This window comes from Amphibalanus amphitrite, unplaced genomic scaffold, assembly GCF_019059575.1.
Source record: "Amphibalanus amphitrite isolate SeventyFive unplaced genomic scaffold, NRLGWU_Aamphi_draft 000422F_arrow, whole genome shotgun sequence".
Taxonomy (NCBI): Eukaryota; Metazoa; Arthropoda; class Thecostraca; order Balanomorpha; family Balanidae; genus Amphibalanus; species Amphibalanus amphitrite.
In genome coordinates, this window is record NW_024881916.1 from 352,849 (window position 1) to 374,919 (window position 22,071).

General features: G+C 47.9%; 1 protein-coding gene across 1 annotated transcript in view; it reads left to right on the forward strand.

Annotated features, from left to right (window-relative positions):
• Positions 1-21,273, forward strand: part of LOC122391115 (cytochrome b-c1 complex subunit 6, mitochondrial-like) — an 82,822-nt gene extending 61,549 nt beyond the window's left edge. The window contains exon 3 of the mRNA XM_043384778.1: positions 21,056-21,273. Within this exon, the coding sequence (XP_043240713.1) occupies positions 21,056-21,088 (33 nt within the window). The 3' untranslated portion in view covers positions 21,089-21,273. The remainder of the gene's footprint in view (positions 1-21,055) is intronic.
• Positions 21,274-22,071: the final 798 nt, after the last annotated feature.

Below are 22,071 nucleotides of genomic sequence, written 5' to 3' on the forward strand. Positions count from 1 at the left end.
ACGGAGCTGTCTGGAGGCCGGTAAATGACGCCAACCAAGAACAAGAGACCGACCGTGACTGGTGACAGACATTCAGAGTGCGTCGGTTACCGGATCGGTATTATGAATTTTCAAAAGCGAAATTTTTATTGAGTCACGGTAGATGATAGCAACTCCACCTCCTCGTATCACTGAGCTACCACGCCTTGGCTTGCTTCGGTCAGCCCGGAGGACGGCATAGCCGGGAAAGACTAGAAAGTCCGTTCGTATACTTTCCGTTAAAAATGTTTCTGACAGACATAAAATATCAATCTGTTTTGATTCCAGGAAAGCGTTGATTTGTTCCAATTTCGCAGTCATCGACCGTATGTTCAGATGAGTGATGATCATTTGAGGGCGGGCCGGGACCCCAGCCGTCCGCGTCTGCTCCGTTGACAGCCGTGTTGGACGGCGCAGAGTCCTGTTGTCAGCGGACGGCCGGAGTGGACGCTCTACACGGCGGGGTAGCTCCCCAGCGTCCGGAGCGGTCAGCTGGTCACCGCTCGCTCTCCCCTTGGCGCGGCGGACTCGCCACCCGCCACGGCATCCGCGGTGGGCGGGCCGGCGGGAGCGCGTCCCCGTCGCCTCGGGAGCGCTCGGCATGTTGACTTTAGCCGGGCGACGTCCCCTGACCGTTGGGCCTCCCTCCGGCGGCTCCGGTTGTCATGGTTACCGGTAGGGGAGACGGATTTGAGCTGCTACTCCGCGCGGAAGTATGCGTCAGAAAGAAAGTAGTTCCCAAAAAATTGTGCAGAACTTCCCGTAGAAATGTAGAAAAGCAGTCCTGTTTCACATTTAAGGTTCGACAGTGATTTGCGGCACACGAAGACACTTTGATTTAGTCTATTTCTTCAAGTTGGTTAACCGTTCTGTCAGGGTCTAGCTTGAAACGTCGCAATTCGATGATGCGTATTATTCCTGGAAACTTGCTTATTTCCGGTGCCAGGTAGAACTTACGGCTCTTCTGTTGTTGTCCGGCGATGCGTCTGATGATAACGAGCACGCACACACTGATTTCACGAGGTGTAATGCCTTTTTTCCGTTAAGAGAGAAGAAAAACAAGGGAGCGGCGGGGGGTCGCCTGTCTAGCGCGCGCGCCCGGCACGGAGAATCCATAGTCCATGCCCTTCTCAAAGCGCGCGCGGTGAAATCAAATGTCGCGCCAAATCGAACCGTGCGCTCAGGTGACACGCGCGTAGTGAAATGGCCGGGCGCAGCCGGCTACCACTCGGGTCACATTGTAGATGGCGCTGGGCTCGCGCTCGCCCGCGAGAAAGGTCATTTGTGCTCGTGCGCGCAAAAATGCTGCATTTGACGGCCTAGCATTTTGTAATAAAACAAAAAAGATACACCGCATCGAGGTGCCCGTGTCGTATTATCATGCGTTCTACTTTATAATGACTAGAATACAGGTTTACGCGATAACTGTACGTTTGGATAGATACTGTTGATGGGGCCATTAGTTGGGTTGTCAAAACTTTTATGTTTATATAAGTAGGGTGGTGTTTGGTAGTTACTTCTCTTAATTGTACAGGGTGTCCGGAAAGTCCTGGCGCTTTTCAATATTTTTAAAATAAATGCCTTTGGTCCATAGATACTCAACAATAGAACAAAACAATGACCACGAACACCAAGCCACATGCTTCTGCTAAGTGCCCATTCATTGTAACCACTGTCTGTGCCGATGACGGCCTCGACGCAAGGGCGGAAACTCCTGCGGTTTTGATGATGCAGGGTATTTCCTGTCCTCCCATGCTGTCATGATACGATTCTTCAGCGACTGCAGGCTGTGATGAGAGGTGGCCTAGAGCTTTTTCTGCAAAACGCGTAGCATGCCTTAGTCGAGCGGGTTAAGGCTGGGAGAATAAGGTGGCCTAATCTCATTTCACCACGGTGATCTGGTCCGCCGAGCTCCTCTGTCAGTTTGGTTTGGACGGCAGCGGCGTTGTTGGAGGGCGCTCCGTGCTGTTGAAGTGCGAAATGACTCTTAGGGCAAGTCGCCTTGATCCTCGCGTCCAGGAGCCCCTCGTGGACCAGCCTGTCATTCATTTACATGACCTTGACGAAGACGATGGAACATTTGTGTCCATCAGACCCCAGATTTTCTTCGATTGCCGCTGAAGTGCTGCTTCAGTCTCAGCAGCTTTGGCAAACCGTGGTCGTAACTGAGGGAGAATATTTTCTAGGAAATTTCCGAGCAGGAATGCACCTTTGCCTGCTCAACCGTTCGCCGGGAAACGCCGCATCGCGCTGCAACTTGCGCCTCGTTCAAGCCGCACCGGGCCCCCGCGCGCGGGCTCTCAGCGACAAGGCGCATCTTCTCCCATATACCTATCACTGAAAACGGTTGCAAAGTCATATTCACGCGACCCCTAGCTGAGCGGTGAACGAGGGGTCATATCTGTGGTGATTGGTTGAAAGTCCAATAACCACAGCGCGCGTTAGACGACGTCCAAAAGAGGCGTCAGGACTTTCCGGACACCCTGTATAGTAGGTAGGGATGACTTTTCGAGGAGCACTACGAATCCAAAGGTTTGGACATTGAATTATTAAAAAAACACGCCCGCCCGCCGCCAACCGCAAACGCCGCAAAGATAAAAACGACCGCCTCCAACCGCAAACAACACCGCAAACGCCGCAAAAAACCGCCCGCATCGCGCGCCCGCCCGCCGCCAACCGCAAACGCCGCAAAAAATAAAAACCGCCCGCATCGCACGCACGCCCGCCGCCAACCACAAACGCCGCAAAAAAATAAAAACCGCCCGCATCGCACGCCCGCCCGCCGCCAACCACAAACGCCGCAAAAAATAAAAACCGCCCGCCCGACCGCCGCCAACCGCAAACGCCTCGAAAAAAATGAAAACCGCCCGCATCGTGCGCCCGCCCGCCCGCCGCCAACCGCAAACGCCGCAAAAGTAAGAACGACCGCCTCCAACCGCAAACAACACCGCAAACGCCGCAAAAAATAAAAACCGCCCGCATCGCGCCCCCGCCCGCCGCCAACCGCAAACGCCGCAAAAAATAAAAACCGCCCGCATCGCACGCCCGCCCGCCGCCAACTACAAACGCCGCAAAAAAATGAAAACCGCCCGCCCGACCGCCGCCAACCGCAAACGCCTCGAAAAAATGAAAACCGCCCGCATCGTGCGCCCGCCCGCCCGCCGCCAACCGCAAACGCCACAAAAATGAAAATCGCCCGCCCGCCCGCCGCCAATCGGGAACGCCGCATAAAAGCGCTATTCTACCCATATACCGGGGTTACATGAGCGATCCGTTCCAAATACGCACTACGCTAATGCGCATCAGCTCCCCACAAACGTATCTACGGCACCGGTTACATGAGACTAATTCGTTTTATCTACGTCAAACGGATCTTGTTTGGCTCACCCGTTCTGACTCCTCGACGGCCGGTAATTCGTATCACAAACGGAATAGGATTAGCGTACAGTCATGGCGCAGTTGCGGCATTTACCGGGACGACTGAACTAAATTTTAAATACTTATATCATTTGATAGGCTCAAAAACATTTAAAATTAACATGAAATCAAAAAATGAAAACAAAGTTTTCTTGTTTTAAGTAGGTGGGCACTGATTCGCCATGCAGCGACAGCAGGGTGGTCAGAAAAAATTATGTATCAAAATATTTCATTCATTTTATTTCACATGCAAAGACTAAACCAAAATACCAACATTTTTTTTGCTATTTTCTACGAGGCAGCCAATAAAAAATGCTTAGTATTTTGCATTTTGACGCTTCCAGTCAGCAAAGAATAGTTCTTGTGAAATACGGCCCGAATCCTGTACCTCGGTTACATGAGCGATCCGTTCCAAATACGCACTACGCTAATTCGCATCAGCTCCCCAAGAACGCATTCAGTGCACCGACTACATGAGCAAATTCGTATCAGTGACGTCAAACGGATCTAGTTTGGCTCTCGGCCCGATGCGCATTACAAACGGAATAGCATACAAATGTGGCGCACTTCCGTAGCAATAGAGGTGACTGAATTAAAAACTTAATATCTTATGTCTTTTTTGCATTTAATCTGCTCAAAACATTCTCAATTAACTTAACAAAAAAAGTTAAACATAAAGTTGTCTTCCTTTGACTCATTGAGCACTTGCCTCTCTTGATTCGTCTGTAGTGCTGTCAGAAAAATGTTTCAACTGAAAGTACTTATATATTTTCTTTTTGGTTTTCACTATATTTATTTTTAAAAACTTGACAAAATACCGACATATTTTTTTAATTATTATTTCAAAAGAAGCAAATGAAAAAAATACCTATTATTTTGCATTTTAATGTTTCTTTTTGGAAAGAAATAGTTCCTGTAATACGTATCTTGGTCCTATTCGCTTCTAAGCCTCTTTCCCTGCGGATTTTGTTCGGACCGCCGATTCGTATTAGCAGGTGGATACATGAGTCGGTAGTACGCTCCTGATTCGCATTAGCGGTGAATCCGATCGTGATACGTATTTGCTTTGCTCATGTAACCGCGGATCGGATCGCCGATTCGTACTAGCAGGTGGCTACATGAGTCGGTAATGCGTTCCTAATTCGAATTAGCGGCTAAATACGTATTTACTGTGCTCATGTAACCCCGATAATATACATGTCCTACCCTACCTATACCCTACCTACACCCTACCCATACCCTACTCATAGGCTCTATTCCCACCTTACTCTAGTGCATTCCTATAACCACCAGTAAGTCGTAACATAACATACCTACGTAACATAACATACCTGAGCACTGTAAACTACTCTAATTGTATTCTATCACATTCGTTTGTTCAATACCATGGATATTATTAATGCTTTAAAATGGTGAAAGGTTGTTCTCTTGAAGATTGCTAGGTAGGTAATCGAGTGCGCATACCTACCCAATAAGTGCGGCTCGCATAGCCGCCCAAACATTCCTTTTTACTCGCTAGATGGCAGGAGCGTCAAGCGCCTGAATGGACGCTGTGCCGCAGTGCCGCGTCTGCCGTATCACCGCCTGAATGCACACTGTACCGCAATACTGTCTCTAGGGCATATGCACACATACAGATGGACACGTTTGTTTTGAAATTATTTTTGTTGTAAGTGTGACCAGATTTACCCCCGATAAACTGATCCGGGATACGCCTCTAGCTAAGGAAAAGTCGCCAAATTTCGAACCCCCAAGGCGATTTTCCATCGACAGCAAAAATACTACAGGTGGGGGCCGATGCCCCCCCCCCCCCCCCCACCAGTAATAGGGTTGATCGATAATAATGTCTGATACTATGAAAAAGCAAGAATAGCTATAAGCAATTAATGTAACCCTAGCTGATAGCTGCTAAGAAACACACTGAACCTAATCGCACCAAACCTGCACCAAATTTGTACTTACCAGATGGCCGTCGTGAACCGGCTACTATCCATTGCGTGGCCACCCCACCTTTCCTGTTTCGCGCTAGATTGCGTAAACAAACGCCTGATTGCATACTGTACCGCAATGACGGTGCTGGCGAATAAAGCCGCCTGAGTGCATATTGTACCGCAATGTCGTGTCCGCCGCCCAACCTTTCCTTTTACGCGCTAGGTGGCAGAACTATCAAACGCCTGATTGCATACTGTACCGCAATGTCGCTTCTGGCGGTTATAGCCGCCTGAGTGCATACTGTACGGCAATGCCGTGTTGAAAGTTGGTTCGCTACTCTTAAATGAAAACACAGATTAGGGTGGATAGTGACGGAGAATGAGCGGCAGAGGATTTAGAAGCATTGAGACACATTAAGTAAGACAACATGCCAACTTTCAGCGCAATCGGCCAAGTAGTTGCCGAGATATTGCAACAATTACAAAACTGACACCTCTTCGTTTTGCACGTGGCACGTGCATAAGGGGTCACCCACATGCATCGAGAATAGTCCAATACTTGGTAGAAACAATGAAGCTACCATACAAAAATTACCGCATGTAAATCGGTCAAGTGGTTGCTGAGATATAAGCCTCGCAAAAGCGTGACCACGGCCGGCCGGCCTAGAATACAGGTTTACGTGATAACTGTACAGATTCGAGATATATGTTTGAGGGGATTATTAGTTTGGCCGTTAAAACTTGTATGTTCAATTGTTCATGCCAGTAGGGTTAAGTTTGTTTACTTACTTCATTTAGCTGTATGGTAGGCATGTAGGTATATGCGCTTTTCGAGGAGCGCTGCAGATCTGAAAGTTTGCTCGCTTCGCTCGCACTTTGCTCGCTTCGCTCGCTTGATAATAAATTTATTTTATTTACCGGTAAAACCTGTACCGAATACCTGTACCTGCGCCTATACCTGATCCTAATCGCAAACCTGTATTCTTAATATCCACAGAGTTCAAAGTTTAATGATCTCCCGAGCTGGCTCTCATCGTTTTCACTCAGTTTTTTAAGCGAACAACTGAGCCTAAAGCACGTGCTCTCTGCTCGGCGTCGGCCTCGGCCAGCCTGGGGCAGAGATGCACGCGCTGACGCCGCACCCCTGGTCCGATTGCGCCCATCTTCTGATACGATGGTCCGCCCCACCCAAAGTTTGTGGTCACCAAATTTCACGTCGCTACGCGGCGCCGTCCCGGCGCAAGAAGACACATACGGCTGACGGACACGCAGACAACTTATAATTTATTAAGTAAGATACCGACATATTTTTTTAATTATTATTTCAAAAGAAGCAAATGAAAAAAATACCTATTATTTTGCATTTTAATGTTTCTTTTTGGAAAGAAATAGTTCCTGTAATACGTATCTTGGTCCTATTCGCTTCTAAGCCTCTTTCCCTGCGGATTTTGTTCGGACCGCCGATTCGTATTAGCAGGTGGATACATGAGTCGGTAGTACGCTCCTGATTCGCATTAGCGGTGAATCCGATCGTGATACGTATTTGCTTTGCTCATGTAACCGCGGATCGGATCGCCGATTCGTACTAGCAGGTGGCTACATGAGTCGGTAATGCGTTCCTAATTCGAATTAGCGGCTAAATACGTATTTACTGTGCTCATGTAACCCCGATAATATACATGTCCTACCCTACCTATACCCTACCTACACCCTACCCATACCCTACTCATAGGCTCTATTCCCACCTTACTCTAGTGCATTCCTATAACCACCAGTAAGTCGTAACATAACATACCTACGTAACATAACATACCTGAGCACTGTAAACTACTCTAATTGTATTCTATCACATTCGTTTGTTCAATACCATGGATATTATTAATGCTTTAAAATGGTGAAAGGTTGTTCTCTTGAAGATTGCTAGGTAGGTAATCGAGTGCGCATACCTACCCAATAAGTGCGGCTCGCATAGCCGCCCAAACATTCCTTTTTACTCGCTAGATGGCAGGAGCGTCAAGCGCCTGAATGGACGCTGTGCCGCAGTGCCGCGTCTGCCGTATCACCGCCTGAATGCACACTGTACCGCAATACTGTCTCTAGGGCATATGCACACATACAGATGGACACGTTTGTTTTGAAATTATTTTTGTTGTAAGTGTGACCAGATTTACCCCCGATAAACTGATCCGGGATACGCCTCTAGCTAAGGAAAAGTCGCCAAATTTCGAACCCCCAAGGCGATTTTCCATCGACAGCAAAAATACTACAGGTGGGGGCCGATGCCCCCCCCCCCACCAGTAATAGGGTTGATCGATAATAATGTCTGATACTATGAAAAAGCAAGAATAGCTATAAGCAATTAATGTAACCCTAGCTGATAGCTGCTAAGAAACACACTGAACCTAATCGCACCAAACCTGCACCAAATTTGTACTTACCAGATGGCCGTCGTGAACCGGCTACTATCCATTGCGTGGCCACCCCACCTTTCCTGTTTCGCGCTAGATTGCGTAAACAAACGCCTGATTGCATACTGTACCGCAATGACGGTGCTGGCGAATAAAGCCGCCTGAGTGCATATTGTACCGCAATGTCGTGTCCGCCGCCCAACCTTTCCTTTTACGCGCTAGGTGGCAGAACTATCAAACGCCTGATTGCATACTGTACCGCAATGTCGCTTCTGGCGGTTATAGCCGCCTGAGTGCATACTGTACGGCAATGCCGTGTTGAAAGTTGGTTCGCTACTCTTAAATGAAAACACAGATTAGGGTGGATAGTGACGGAGAATGAGCGGCAGAGGATTTAGAAGCATTGAGACACATTAAGTAAGACAACATGCCAACTTTCAGCGCAATCGGCCAAGTAGTTGCCGAGATATTGCAACAATTACAAAACTGACACCTCTTCGTTTTGCACGTGGCACGTGCATAAGGGGTCACCCACATGCATCGAGAATAGTCCAATACTTGGTAGAAACAATGAAGCTACCATACAAAAATTACCGCATGTAAATCGGTCAAGTGGTTGCTGAGATATAAGCCTCGCAAAAGCGTGACCACGGCCGGCCGGCCTAGAATACAGGTTTACGTGATAACTGTACAGATTCGAGATATATGTTTGAGGGGATTATTAGTTTGGCCGTTAAAACTTGTATGTTCAATTGTTCATGCCAGTAGGGTTAAGTTTGTTTACTTACTTCATTTAGCTGTATGGTAGGCATGTAGGTATATGCGCTTTTCGAGGAGCGCTGCAGATCTGAAAGTTTGCTCGCTTCGCTCGCACTTTGCTCGCTTCGCTCGCTTGATAATAAATTTATTTTATTTACCGGTAAAACCTGTACCGAATACCTGTACCTGCGCCTATACCTGATCCTAATCGCAAACCTGTATTCTTAATATCCACAGAGTTCAAAGTTTAATGATCTCCCGAGCTGGCTCTCATCGTTTTCACTCAGTTTTTTAAGCGAACAACTGAGCCTAAAGCACGTGCTCTCTGCTCGGCGTCGGCCTCGGCCAGCCTGGGGCAGAGATGCACGCGCTGACGCCGCACCCCTGGTCCGATTGCGCCCATCTTCTGATACGATGGTCCGCCCCACCCAAAGTTTGTGGTCACCAAATTTCACGTCGCTACGCGGCGCCGTCCCGGCGCAAGAAGACACATACGGCTGACGGACACGCAGACAACTTATAATTTATTAAGTAAGATTCTTTAGAATTGTGTTTTTCTATTGAAAAACAAATCTGAGTTCCCTGACAATTTGGCAAAAGCTGCCTGAGATCAGTACAACTTGATGCTCGAGAAAACGGTTGTTCTAAAAATTCTGATTTTTCAGGATTTCTAGTGGGCCAGGTGATCTACGTTCTGGTGTGGGTCTCCCCTCCGCGGACGATCTGGTGCACGTGCCACGTGACTTTGAAAATTCCCGTGTTAAGCCAATGGGCAAACTGAAAAAATGCGTTCCACGGCAGATTGTTTGAAAACGATCCAAGCGACCCCCCATTTTCTTCCATGCGGATCAACCACCATTCGGTGCACTACCCGTGGGTATGTCGCAAAGTGGCTGGAAAAGTCCAGAAGCACGTGCCACGTGCCGTTGAAAATGACCCTGCACACCGGAAATTTGGACTTTTGGTCATTCCGGCGCACCCATGATGCATACTGTGGCGTGGGTGACCAAACAATGGGTGTCATCCGGTCGGCAACTGTTTAAGATGTCGTCCAGTGGGTCAAAGTGGTAGTTTCAAACTTTTGGGATCCACCATTCTGGGGATTCTTTTTGACAACATATGTACAGGTCTCGCGGGTTTTAAGCGTAGGTTTTGCCTTTCCGGCTATATCTTTTTCGTCTTCAGCTTTGTAGGCTTGAATATGTGACCGATTTATTCGTATAACTCCCTTTCATGATCATGGAAAAAGGTTTGATCGTATGCCGGCTAGTTTCGGAGAAATTAAAAGAAAACCTCAAAATTCGCTGTTTGGGGCATTCTGACCGCGGCTTCCCTGCAGTCGCCTATGACTACAGTGGCGCCACCCGACGAGTAGGACGCTGAAACACAGAGGCATGAATGAATCCAGCGCGTGCTGAAGGGTGGATAGAGGCGGGACTCGGCAGAGGCTATCACTGCGGCCCGCGCAGGGCGTCCTTGGACAGCGGGCGAGCCTTCGGGCGGCGAGGCCAGAGGTCACGACAGCCAGGCTGTGTTTGGCAAAGGGAGGGGAGGCGCTCGCCTCAGCCAACTCGGCGGGTTTGGTGGTAGTGGTGGTGGTGTGGGGGGGGGGGGGGGCGGCAGACGAGAGGGGCTAGAACGAACGGGATAAAATAGAATGGAAATGTCGTGCCATGGTCAATTTACAATATTGTTTACCTTATAATCATGTATTAACATTACGAAAGAACCCACCATATTAAATTGAGAAGCATGCCTACAGGAAATGTTATTTTTCGATGTTACCGCTTACTTTTAATGGAAACCCTACTTCTTATTAGGGGTGATAAAATGAGCCCCTCCGCTCGGTTTTTCCTGAATAACTCGCGTAAATAGTGGCGGATAACAGCGAAGCTTTCAGTGCCGTAAGTTATTTTTCTCACCATAAGTAAATAATACCCATGCGGTCAGGAGTCAGGATAAGTTCAGGCCATCTGCAATTAAAAGTTTACACCTACCCTGAAAATTTCATGACCCTGACCAAAATGACCTTTGGTCTGTGGCCAGTTTTTAGAGTCCATTACAGGCCAGAATGGGCATTCGGCGTGTCAGGTCTCATTAACCGTTCGTTTCCAGACTTGTGATTAGAAACGTCCCAACATTTGAAATTGTGTTTGGTCCCTTCACCTTGTGTCTTTTTGGCCGGGACCAGCGCAGGAACTTAGCCGGTGCCTTCAGGGCTGCTTAACTACAAATTTGCCGATCTGCGGAGCGCATGGAGCCGATCTAGCCAGGTTGAAAACCACTAGGAATGACATTGCGGCACAGCTAATATTCAAGGTTTCCGCGCCCCTAGAATATCTGCTTTTTAGCTGCCGGTTTCCGGTCACATGGCCTAAAGGCGAGGTCACTAGCGATGGAAATGGAAACACGTTGAACAGGCTAGTGAGAAGGATTCACGTTCATTTTAAATCCGTGCATTGTCGCTTAATACCTATACCGACCGTTTTCTAAAGAGGCTAATTTCTCTCTCTCTCTCTCTCTCTCTCTCTCTCTCTCTCTCTCTCTCTCTCTCTCGCTCTCTCTCTCTCTCTCTCTCGCTCTCTCTGCCTCTGTCTCTGTCTCTGTCTCGTCGGGAGGCCAACTCTGGTCATCCCATGGAGCACTTCGCATAATCTCCCCTCTCTCTCTCTCCTCTCTCTCTCTCTCGCTCTCTCTCGCTCTCGCTCTCTCTCGTTCTCTTTCGCTCTCTCTCGCTCTCTCTCTCTCTCTCTCTCTCTCTCTCTCTCTCTCTCTCTCTCTCTCTCTCTCTCTCTCTCTCTCTCTCTCTCTCTCTCTCTCTCTGTCTGTCTGTCTCTCTCTCTGTCTGTCTCTCTCTCTGTCTGTCTCTCTCTCTCCCTCTCTCCTTCTCTCCCTCTCTCTCTCTCTCTCTCTGTCTCTCTTTCTCCCTCTCTCTCTCTCTCTTTCTCTCTCTCTCTCTCTCTCTCTCTCTCTCTCTCTCTCTCTCTCTCTCTTATACCGAAAGCTCCATAAAAGCCCACGACAAAAACTTCTAGACCCCTCCGACTATTGGGTCATTAAACTGACTTGGAAGGTCAACGTATGACCTATGGTCAACGAATGACCTATGATCTATAAATTGGGTATCATCGGCTTCCTCTCGTCACGTGCAACATGCTCCTTCTTTTCAAGAAGCTCTAAGTTTGATCAAAAGCCGATTAACTGTGGGGTCTGATCCATCCCCGTCCAAACGTTAGCGCCTGCGAAAACGCCGATATGGTTGCGAGTTATGGCATATTCCTATATAAACAATGTTATGTTTTGCTTTTTTAGTGGCTCACTTCGATTTTGTTCTAAAAAATAACGAAAAAAATCAGCTTACAGTGATGTTACTTAAACTCTTACGCCTGGTTTCCTTTTAGTAATACTGCAATTTCATTCACGCAACATATTTATTGGTAGTTTCGTGAAAAAGTTTTGGAAATATAGTGCAGCAGAAAACAAAACTTTGTTGTGAAACGACCTCCAGCCTCAGCAGGTCACGGTTAACCCATTAGATACGCTTGGCAGCTTTTGCTGCCACAGGACAAAATAGCGCCGCATTCCTAAACGTTGCGGTGAACTTTCAAAGTTCTCACCCGAACGGAAGACCAAAACAATGCACGTCATGTGCGCTCCGAATTATTGATCGAGAAAGCGAATGTGCTGAGAAATAAACAATTTATCGCGGGGGTGCAAGGGGCGCGCGATGGCGGCCGTGCGGCGGACACCAAAGAAGTCAGTTGCGAAGGTGGTGTGAATAAATGTTACCTTTTTATTATTGATTATTGTAAAGAAATGTGTGATTATCAATGGAAAGAGCTTAGGTGCGACAAGAGTTTCTCTAAGTATCGCCAATCGTGCGTTATATTTAAGTGGCAGCAAAAGCTACCAACCGTATCTTACGTAGTCAAAAATGGAGCAGTTACGTCCTTTTTGCTATGCCATTCGTAAATGAGCAACAATGTCTGGCTTTATGGCTCATAGTGTAATGCCCCAGTTCTTTGCCTTTCCAAAAATGGTCATTACCGGGGTTTCTGCTATTTATTCTTGTCTGCAGAGCATTGCATACCAACACACTACCAGGCGTGTAATGTATTCCGCCATTGCTGAAGCAGGGACGTTGAACGGAGTGGTGCGGACAAACTGTCATCAGAGGCGCCATCTGTCAAGGGGCGCGCCGTCGCCTAAGGGAAGGTGGTGCCGTGGCTCTATAGATGAACGGGAAGAGGGGCGCCTGCTAGGCCTGTTGGGGCGCCTTTGAGGCCTAACTATGGGGTCGCCCCCGCCCCCCGCCCCGCTCCCGCCCCCATGCAAAAGAGGGGCGCCTACGAAGGTCATGGCCATAATGGCGCATTTGCACGAATGAGGGGCGCCGGCATGCCGAAGAGGGGCGCCTGGTCTATAGGGGTGCATGTAATGTCCATAGGGCACCTTTATGCGAAAGAGGGGCGCATTGCATATGAAAAAGAGGCGCATTGCACAAGAAAAAGGGGGCGCCTCTGAGACCTATAGGGGCGCCTTTGATGACCAAATGGGCGCTTACATGGGAAAGAGGGGTGCCTATAAAGATTAAAAGGACGTCCTCCATGTGAAAAAGGGGCGCCTGGGACTTGAGCGCCCTTCCGAGCTGTCCGAGGTCGCCGGAAAGTTTGTATATGTCCAGCTCCTGCTGCACTATCCTCAAAAAATAATTCGATTGGATTTAGGCCAGGACTGTTCCATAGCCTAGTGTCCTTCCCCCAGATATCGGGCAGGTGGTCCTGGCACCGCCTAGTTCCGGAAGATCGATGAGATGGAGTACCGTCCAGCATGAAAATGCTGTCCGACCTGCGGGACACCATGCGCCGTTGGAGCACGGGGTAGTGGTCTTTTACTGCCAAATGCACGCTTTTTCAGTATGTTTTCTAGGTAGTAGTCGGGATCGACTTCGTCTTTTGCTAGATCACGTCCAGCTGGTTCAGCTCATGCCCAGCTAGGACATCGTGATCGTTCGACATACCATTGCGGCGAGAATTTTTCGCAGAAGTCTGTCGGAACTTGGGCCGCGTTTTCAGCCCATGCTCGTTTTGGGGGTCCGTGTGGTGAAACCATTGAAACGAAGACTCGTCGCCGAACTAGACCCGCTTCTACACACCTACTCCGTTTCCACTCTTCTACCGGTCAGATTTTCCGTTTCGTGCAAATCTGAGGGCTCAGGGCTTGCTGATTTTCGTTATTTTGGCCGCACCAATAGTCAAGCGCCTTCAGTCCAAGGGCGTTCCTCCTTTATCAATGGACAACATTATCCGAGTGATCATTATGAATAAGACTTCAGATTCTCCGCAGAATGGTCAGAGTTCCCAGGTGCTTTCTTCATGACGATCTTGGGGACGGTTGAGACTCAGGAGGACCATGCTGATTGGGGCTTATGCGTGACGCTACTTGTCCCTAAACTTCTTCCACCAGCGCTTGTTGGTGAAAACGGGGGCTTAGAAGTGTGAGGCAGCGTCCTTCCATGTGTTGCCACTTGTCAGCTTGGAGCATGCCAACAGCGCAACTACGAACCTCTCAACTGTAAAGCTAAACTTTCATGCTTAGACGTTCAGTAAATGCGCCGTTCAATGGTTAAACAATTACCCATGCCAGTGACCCCCATTGGTAAAGGTCAGCTTTTCAGATAATATCCGCTTCAGAGAAAGACTCAGGGACACAATTCGTTGAAAGGAACGCGATATTTAGGAGCACATTGGAAACACGCCAAGTTGCTTTAAATAAACGGTCGACGGAAGTCATCAAAACCTTCGTCGCATCCTATATAAGAGTTTGTGGGGAGGGGAAGCGCGTGTGAGCTGAAATAATGAGAGAAAGAACATGATCTCTCAGAACGAGCTGAACTGATAGCTGAGGTCTGGATTTTGAGTTCATTATTCTTGAGAATTATTGGCTACGGTCGTTATTTGCAAGCTACGGTCGAATGGAAATCCAAACAATTACACATATTCAAGATCATATCTGGTACGTAAATAAAATAGTTCGTGAAAATTGTACATGCACCAACAGGAGACACTCTGTGGCAAAGGTTGTTGGTATCGAAAGATCATTTCCTCGCGGTTTTGATATGTTTGTGCTTTGAAATGTGACAAACCACTCCATTTTTGACTATGTAAGATACGCTTGGCAGCAAAAGCTGCCAGACCGGAAACGTACACTTCCGGTTTCGTGATCTGGCTAAAAATGCACATGTATTCTCCTAAAGGGTGCCTGACAAACATATGCTAAAATCGCAGTGAAAGTCGACAAAAAAAGTTTTCGGCTCTAATGGGTTAACCCTCACCCCGTTGGGGGGGGCAATATAGCCCCCCTGTGTATTTTCCTGAATAGCAAAAAAAAAAAACGGCGGCGCGCAGCCCCGCCAAATTTTCAGTAGTTTGCCGGGAATCAATTTGACACCTTCACACAAAATCACAAGCCTTACCTTACCTTACCTTAGGTCAGGAGCTATTGAGCTCAAACTGAGGTCATGTTCGAGCAAAAATGAGCAAAAAACACGAAATCTTGAAACGCTCATAAAAGCTACAGTTAACAAGCAGTTTCAAAGCTCTCTATCTGGTCGTGTAGAGGAAAGACGGTGCTACAAAACTGCAATCTGGGACTTTCAAACTTTTGAGATTTTGACCCCCAAATAAAAAATTGGTCTGTTATAAAATAGCAAAAAAAAGCTTGTAGAGTTAAAAAAACGGAATACATATAATAGTCCCTGCTTTCTTGGATCAACATCACAAATTGTAGATCGATACCTCCTTTTTTGGCCAAGTTTTAGCAAAAAAAAAGTTTAAAATTGATGAAGTCAATTTTTAAGTCAGTTTTTAGCAATTCTAGACCACGTAGCGCAAAACAAAAACCACCATTAGCCTTCCCGTGACGAGCTGCATCGAATCGATACCCATTTTATGCAAAAATATCAAATTAGAAATTTGGCCAAATTTGACCAAAACTTTACTTGACCTTCACCAGAACATAACCTTAACTGGCCCCAAAGGTTGCCTGACCCACATAATCGCATTTGTCATGTAAAATGGACCAGGAAACATGCATAATATAATAGTTATTTTCATATTGTGACAAGCAGTGACCTGACCTCTGTGACCTGACCTGGTATCAGTGACCTAAAATAGCAAAATGTGTGTTTGACGAACAATTCCCCATCGAATATTGTCATTCATCGATTCCTTATCGATGAATGACATGCATTTTACTCGATTTTACAACACATTTCTTGAAATGCCTGTAAACGGTGAAAATTCGACATTTGACCTGACCTGTGACGTCATCGGTTTGACTGAGGTCAATGAAATTGAGCCAAAAGCTATTTCCTCGTTGGGGCCATCCAACACCGTTTGCTGCTTGTCGCTATTTTGCGTGGCTCTCGAGATCTTAGGGGGGGGGGCAAAATACTCCCCCCCAATGGGACCGATGCTTGGTAGACCCTAACGGGGCGCGGGTTAAGTGACAGAACTGTTCCCAAGAAATAACATTACAGTCGTCTCCCGGCCTCAATGGTAAGCGGCTAAAACTTCGACTACCTATGGATCGGCACCCTGCCGGCTCACTCCGCCCGCTGGCTACGTGTGGCCTTGACCGTTCAATGCCGATTGGCCAACGGCCGAAGTCGTGCGCTGGTCAGCACGCAGAGAGGACGGGACGCGGTACTGCACATTGTGAGTGACCTCTGACCTTTCCCCGTCCCCTGACCGCATGCCGTGTCGCCGGCCCAGACGATAGAAACCGGTTCTAGCCTCTACGCAGGCTGCCACTCTGACCCTTCCCTCCCCACTTTACTATGTGTCGTAGTACGCACTCGCGAGTAACTGGGCGGAGCAAATGGTCGCCGATACAGAGGCGGAACTGGTTGCCCTCCCGCTCGCCGAGCGACCTACCGCTAAAACCCGCTAGACCTGTACTTACGTTTCTTGGCGCAAAGTTCATTCCACCCAGCCGGTCGTCAATGCGTTAGGTGACCCAAATGACGATTGACCTGAAGGAAGTTGGGGGCGAGGAACACGCACGTGCCATCCGTTTTTTAATTGGGCGCTTTCATCTAGGAGATTTTTGCAGATGTCTTTTTGATTTGTGAAAATGACCAAAAAGCTGAATCTCTGGAATCCTAGCGGTATGCCAGTCGTTGATAAATTATTGTCTTGCTGCGGCCGGGCGCTTATTTGCGGTGTTTGCGTTTGGCGGCTGGCGGGCGACTTTTAGTCGTTTTCGGTTAGCAGTTAGCGTCGGTGCGATGCGGGCGTTTTATTTTTTTCGGCGTTTCGGCGGTTTTTTTTGTGTGGTTTGCGGCGTTCGGGCGATTTTTTCGACGTTTGCGTTGGCGTTTCGGGCGTGCGTTTTGCACGTTTTGCGGTGTTAACGTTTTGCGGCGGGCGTGCGTTTTGTGTTTTTTTGCGGTGTTTGGCTTTGGCGGCGGGCGGTTTTCTTTTTTTTGCGTCGTTTGCGGTGTTAAATTTGTTTGCGGCTGGCGGCCGCTTTTTCGTTTTTTTGCGGTGTTTGCTTTTGGCCAGGGCTGCGGAGTCGGAGTCGGAGTCGGAGTCGGTCGGAGTCGACAGTTGTGACCGGAGTCGGAGTCGGAGTCGATTTTAGAAACCCGAGCCGGAGTCGGAGTCAGAGTCACCGAAAATCTGTCGACTCCGCAGCCCTGCTAACTAGGTCTGCGGAGTCGGAGTCGGGAGTTGGAGTCGGTCGGAGTCGACAATTCTGCCCGGAGTCGGAGTCTGAGTCGGAGCTGGTTTTTGAAAGCCGGAGTCGGATTCGGAGTCGGAGTCGCCAAAAATCCATCGACTCCGCAGCCCTGCTTTTGGCGGCGGGCGGGCGATTTTTAGGCGTTTTCGGTTGGCGGTTAGCGGGCGTGCGATGCGGGTGGTTTTATCGTTTTGCGGCTTTTTGTGTTTTTTTATTTGCGGTTTGCGGCGGGCGGGCGCTTGTTTATTTTTTGCGACGTTTGCGTTGGCGTTCGGGCGTGCGTTTTGCGCGTATTGCGGTGTTTGCGTTTGGCGGCGGGCGGGCGTTTTTCACAATTCAAAGTCTAAACCTTCGGGCCACAGCGCTCCTCGAAAAGCGCTGCCCTCGAGTAAACCTGGGGTCATGATGGCAGATGTGTATCGAGTTTTGGGTTAAACGAGTGAATGATTGTTCTCGCGGTTTTATTGTTGTACCTATGCTGTTTTGATGTGTATTTGTGCTTCACGAATTCCTCAACGAAGTGGAACGATGTGAATTACGAAACGAGATTATCTTGAATGTCTGCGCCACTTTGACTAAATGTGGCGTTATTTGAATTTTTTAATTATTCTGTACATCCGTGTTTTGTCTGTTTTAACATATCTTTGTGTCCTAGGCTGATGAAGGAAGCTGGAAAGCTTCCGAAAGCTACCCAATAAAAACTTATAGCTGGTGATTTGAATAATCTTATATCAGTTGCTACTTGCTTCACTATCTATTTTGACGCTAGCGATTTCATCACTGGCTGTTTTGAAGCACTAGGTATTTTGACGCTAGCGATTTTGTCACTAGCTGTTTTGAGGCACTAGCTGTTTTGCACTAGCTCAAAATGAAAAGTCACTAGCTCAATTGTCGCTAGCTGTTTTGACGTGGACCCCTCCGAAATCTGATGGGCTACGAGCGTTAAACTTGGCATAGCTTCAAATGAATACCTAGGCAATGTTTGAAACAAGTTTAGTGGTTGTAGCACTGTAGATGACGTCACAGTGACGTCAGAAAGTTTTGTCGCTTTCCGATATGGACCAGTTCGGATGTCGCTGAGCATGAAACTAAACTGTAAATGAACTATGTAGTTAGGCAGCCACCTGTTGTCATCCTAAAACATCTGAGCACACTTCCAACTAGTTCCTGACCAATAATTGGTCCTTTATATTCAATGTCATATATCAGATATATCGTGAGGAAACAGAGACTCGCAGATCTATAATTTGACTTCTGACGTAACTGTTACGTCATTTCAAATGGGATCGACACCAAATTTGGACACGACCTCGGCTAGGTATTCAGGAAGACGTGTGCAAAGTTTCGCTTCTTTATCTCTCCGCGTTGTGACGATATCGTCGCAGATGTAGGGGAGAGTGGGGCAAAGCGGCCACCGGGGGCAAAGCGGCCACCCATCGTTTTAGCCCTTCATAGCTGGCGTCAGTTCCAATTTATGGTTTCCAGTTATACTTCTCTTCACGGTCGTTCGAATGAGCCAGACCGGGGTTTCAGGCCCATCACCATTGTTCTGTGAAACACGGAAAAGCATTTTTTGCCAGGTTACCAACTATGTTTACAATTTGTAAATGTTATGTTATTCCATAACCGTTTGGAATTTTTATCAGCGTTCTTGTCCATGCATTGCATGGTTATCGTACATGTATTCTACCAATTTTAATGTTTTTTACCCCACTAATAGCTAAGCTGGAATATTTTTGTCTCGGACGGTATGCGCGGGGCAAAGTGGCCGGGGCAAAGTGGCCACCCCCCAATTGGCCATAAGTTGCTTCCATCTGGATAAAAAACATTATTTATATTCAAATGTGTCGTCATGCATTCATCTTGACCACTTTTCAGTTGCATGAGTTACCAAATAATGCAATTAAATGTTTATTTTCATGAAAATCCTTTCTTTGTTTACCTACAGGTGGAAGATGATAAAATAAACATCCATCCTCGCTTAACCTTGTCACCATCAAATACCCTAGTCGTACACGAGGCAACTATTTTGTTTCTCATATCGGGACTTGAGAAGACGCCGGTGGCCGCTTTGCCCCAGGGTATGGGGCAAAGTGGCCAATATGCATAGGTTTAAAGTTTTGTCAATACCTTTCATATGTGAACGCCTTTGGAAATAAAACGCAGTTGAAATAAAAGGCAACTTAACCCTCGCCGGCCGAGGGGGGGGGGCGGGTGCCGCCCCCCCCATAGGGTTTTTTCGCAATAGCTCCGAACACGCTGAAGATAGAGAGCTGAAACTTGGCATACCTGACCTTTGATCCAAGCCGCATCTTTTGACACCAACCGCATTTTTGGGTCAGGTCAGGTCACTGACCTATGACGTCATAAGTGAACCTCTGCACGGTCTTCAGATGTCGCAACTTCGCAACGCCCTCACTGCCAGAGGAGATGTCACAGGGAAATGAAACTTGCAGGATCTAGTATCCATTATGAGTCTCACAACTTGTATATCTCGGATTTTTCCTAAAGGTCATATGAGGTCAGGTCATTTTCGTGACCTCACCATTATAAGTCAATGGGGAAAAATGAAAACTGCTATTCTGGCGCCGGGAACGATCTCCAACTATCTCAAGCACACAGAATCGTGATTTGATACACTCCTTGCAAGGTTAGACGCGTCACTTTTGCAATGTTGACCTTGCGTGACGTCATTTATGACGTCATCAAGGTCATATTAGTTTTTCGTCAATAACTCTTGATCAAATTGAGCTAGCGAGTCGAGAAAGCCACCAATGGACTCAGGAAGACCTGCCGAATCGAATGATATGCGACATGACCTCTTTCGACCAACTTCGTGACCTGGGGGTGCTGACCTGACCTTGACCTGAGGTCAACACCCCAAGTTGACCTGACCCAGACAAAAAATATATCATTCGACGCGCCTGAGCGAGGCGAACACGATGCTGCCAAAATCGCGGCTCTGCGGCCGTTTTTTGCGAAGTTATTCACCAAAAACTGAACCGTACCCTGGGGCACTTGACCTGACCTTAGAGGTCACCGGTTGACCTAGGACCTTAAAATCGGGTACCAATCTCTGCGTCTCGTAACGGCGCACACGCTCGTTTTTTCCGCGACGCGCTAGCTCCACCAGGGGCGAAACGGCGAGGGGGGGGGGTCGTACCCGCCCCCCCCCCCCCCCCCCCCCCTCGGCCGGCGCGTATGTAGAAAACCAATAGGTCCGGCGAGGGTTAATAGGGATCACATTGGTATAGAAAGAATCTTTCCAAGTTTAAAAATCAAGCGTTGGCATCGTGAGAAGCGTTAGGGTGGCCGCTTTGCCCCACTCTCCCCTATAGGGGGGCAACTACATGCCACCCCCAGCGGCCGGCGGGTGGCGCGGAGGCCCAGCGGCCGCCGGGGTAACAAATAAGCAAACAAACAAACAAAAAATGAGGGAACGTGCTGTAATTACCCAACTAAGGGAATGCATGTGGAATTGATGCGAACTAACTATGTTAAACGAATATCTGGATAAAAGGTCAATTGCCTTCAGGGTTATTAATTTGTTAAAGATGCGTTACATAAGTTAACCAGATGGTCCTGATTGTTTTGTCACGATCGGTCGTTTTGTTCGCAAGTTATTCGGGAACAGTCATTTTTTGGGGATTGCTAGCGCTTCCTAGGGTGCCCTGGCCAATAGTGCGCCAGGGCACCCTAGGAAGCTTGCACAGTTTGCAAATTGTAGTTTTGCCTATGTCACCGTCTTCTCACGAACTTCTTCTCTTGTCATTTCAGGCTGGTGAAAAGGTTTTCTCCGCCTTGAAGTGATATCCGGCAACACAGTCCGAATTGTGTTAATGCTTCGCCGAGTTCGGAGCGAACATCAGTGAGCTGCGTGGTGCTAAACACCTCTTTGTTGTCTCCCAACATAGGTCATTAGTCCGTGCTGGATGATTACTAGCTTATCATGACTCGAGTGAGTGGCAATACAGGGCGAAAGCCATTGTGTTCTTTTGATTCTATAGTAGAGTGTATCGATAACCGAGATTTTCAAGGAAACTGGCATATTTTTTTGCGCTACGACATAAAATAATATCGAGGCGCAGTATTTTCCTCAAAACTCAAAATTATATGACCCGTAACTGTTTTGTAAACCCCATTCCAACTGCTGCGGACGTAGGATGAAGCTATAGTTCTCTCCTTTTCACGCTAGATGGCAATGATTCAAGACTGTCTTTTGTTCGTCTTTCTTCGTCAGCCTGTCTTAAAAGCACGTAAAACAAACACATAATACACAAGGTAAAGACAAGATTAAACACTTTTCATGACCAAAAATGTACAATATGAATAGGTTTGAATTTGTGTTCGGAAACGCGCGACAACGTTCCACACATACCTCGTTCGGGAACTCTTCAGTGATCATTCGTTTAAGCAAAATCGATAAAATCGTATTCATAGCGAGACAGAGAGAGAGACAGAGAGAGAGAGACAGAGAGAGAGACAGAGAGAGAGACAGAGAGAGAGACAGAGAGAGAGACAGAGAGAAAGACAGAGAGAGAGACAGAGAGAGAGAGACAGAGAGAGAGACAGAGAGAGAGAGACAGAGAGAGACAGAGAGAGACAGAGAGGAGATGGGTCCTAACCTAATCGGACGAGCCCGCTTCGAGAAATGCCTACTGGGACACCACGGGTGAGGGGTCGTCCTGGGACCCCAGGTGGACGAGGCCCGGGCCCCGAGTGGATGGGCCCGGGCCTCCCGTGGATGGGTCCGGGCCCCGGGAGAACGGGCCCCGAGCCCCCGTGAGAACAGG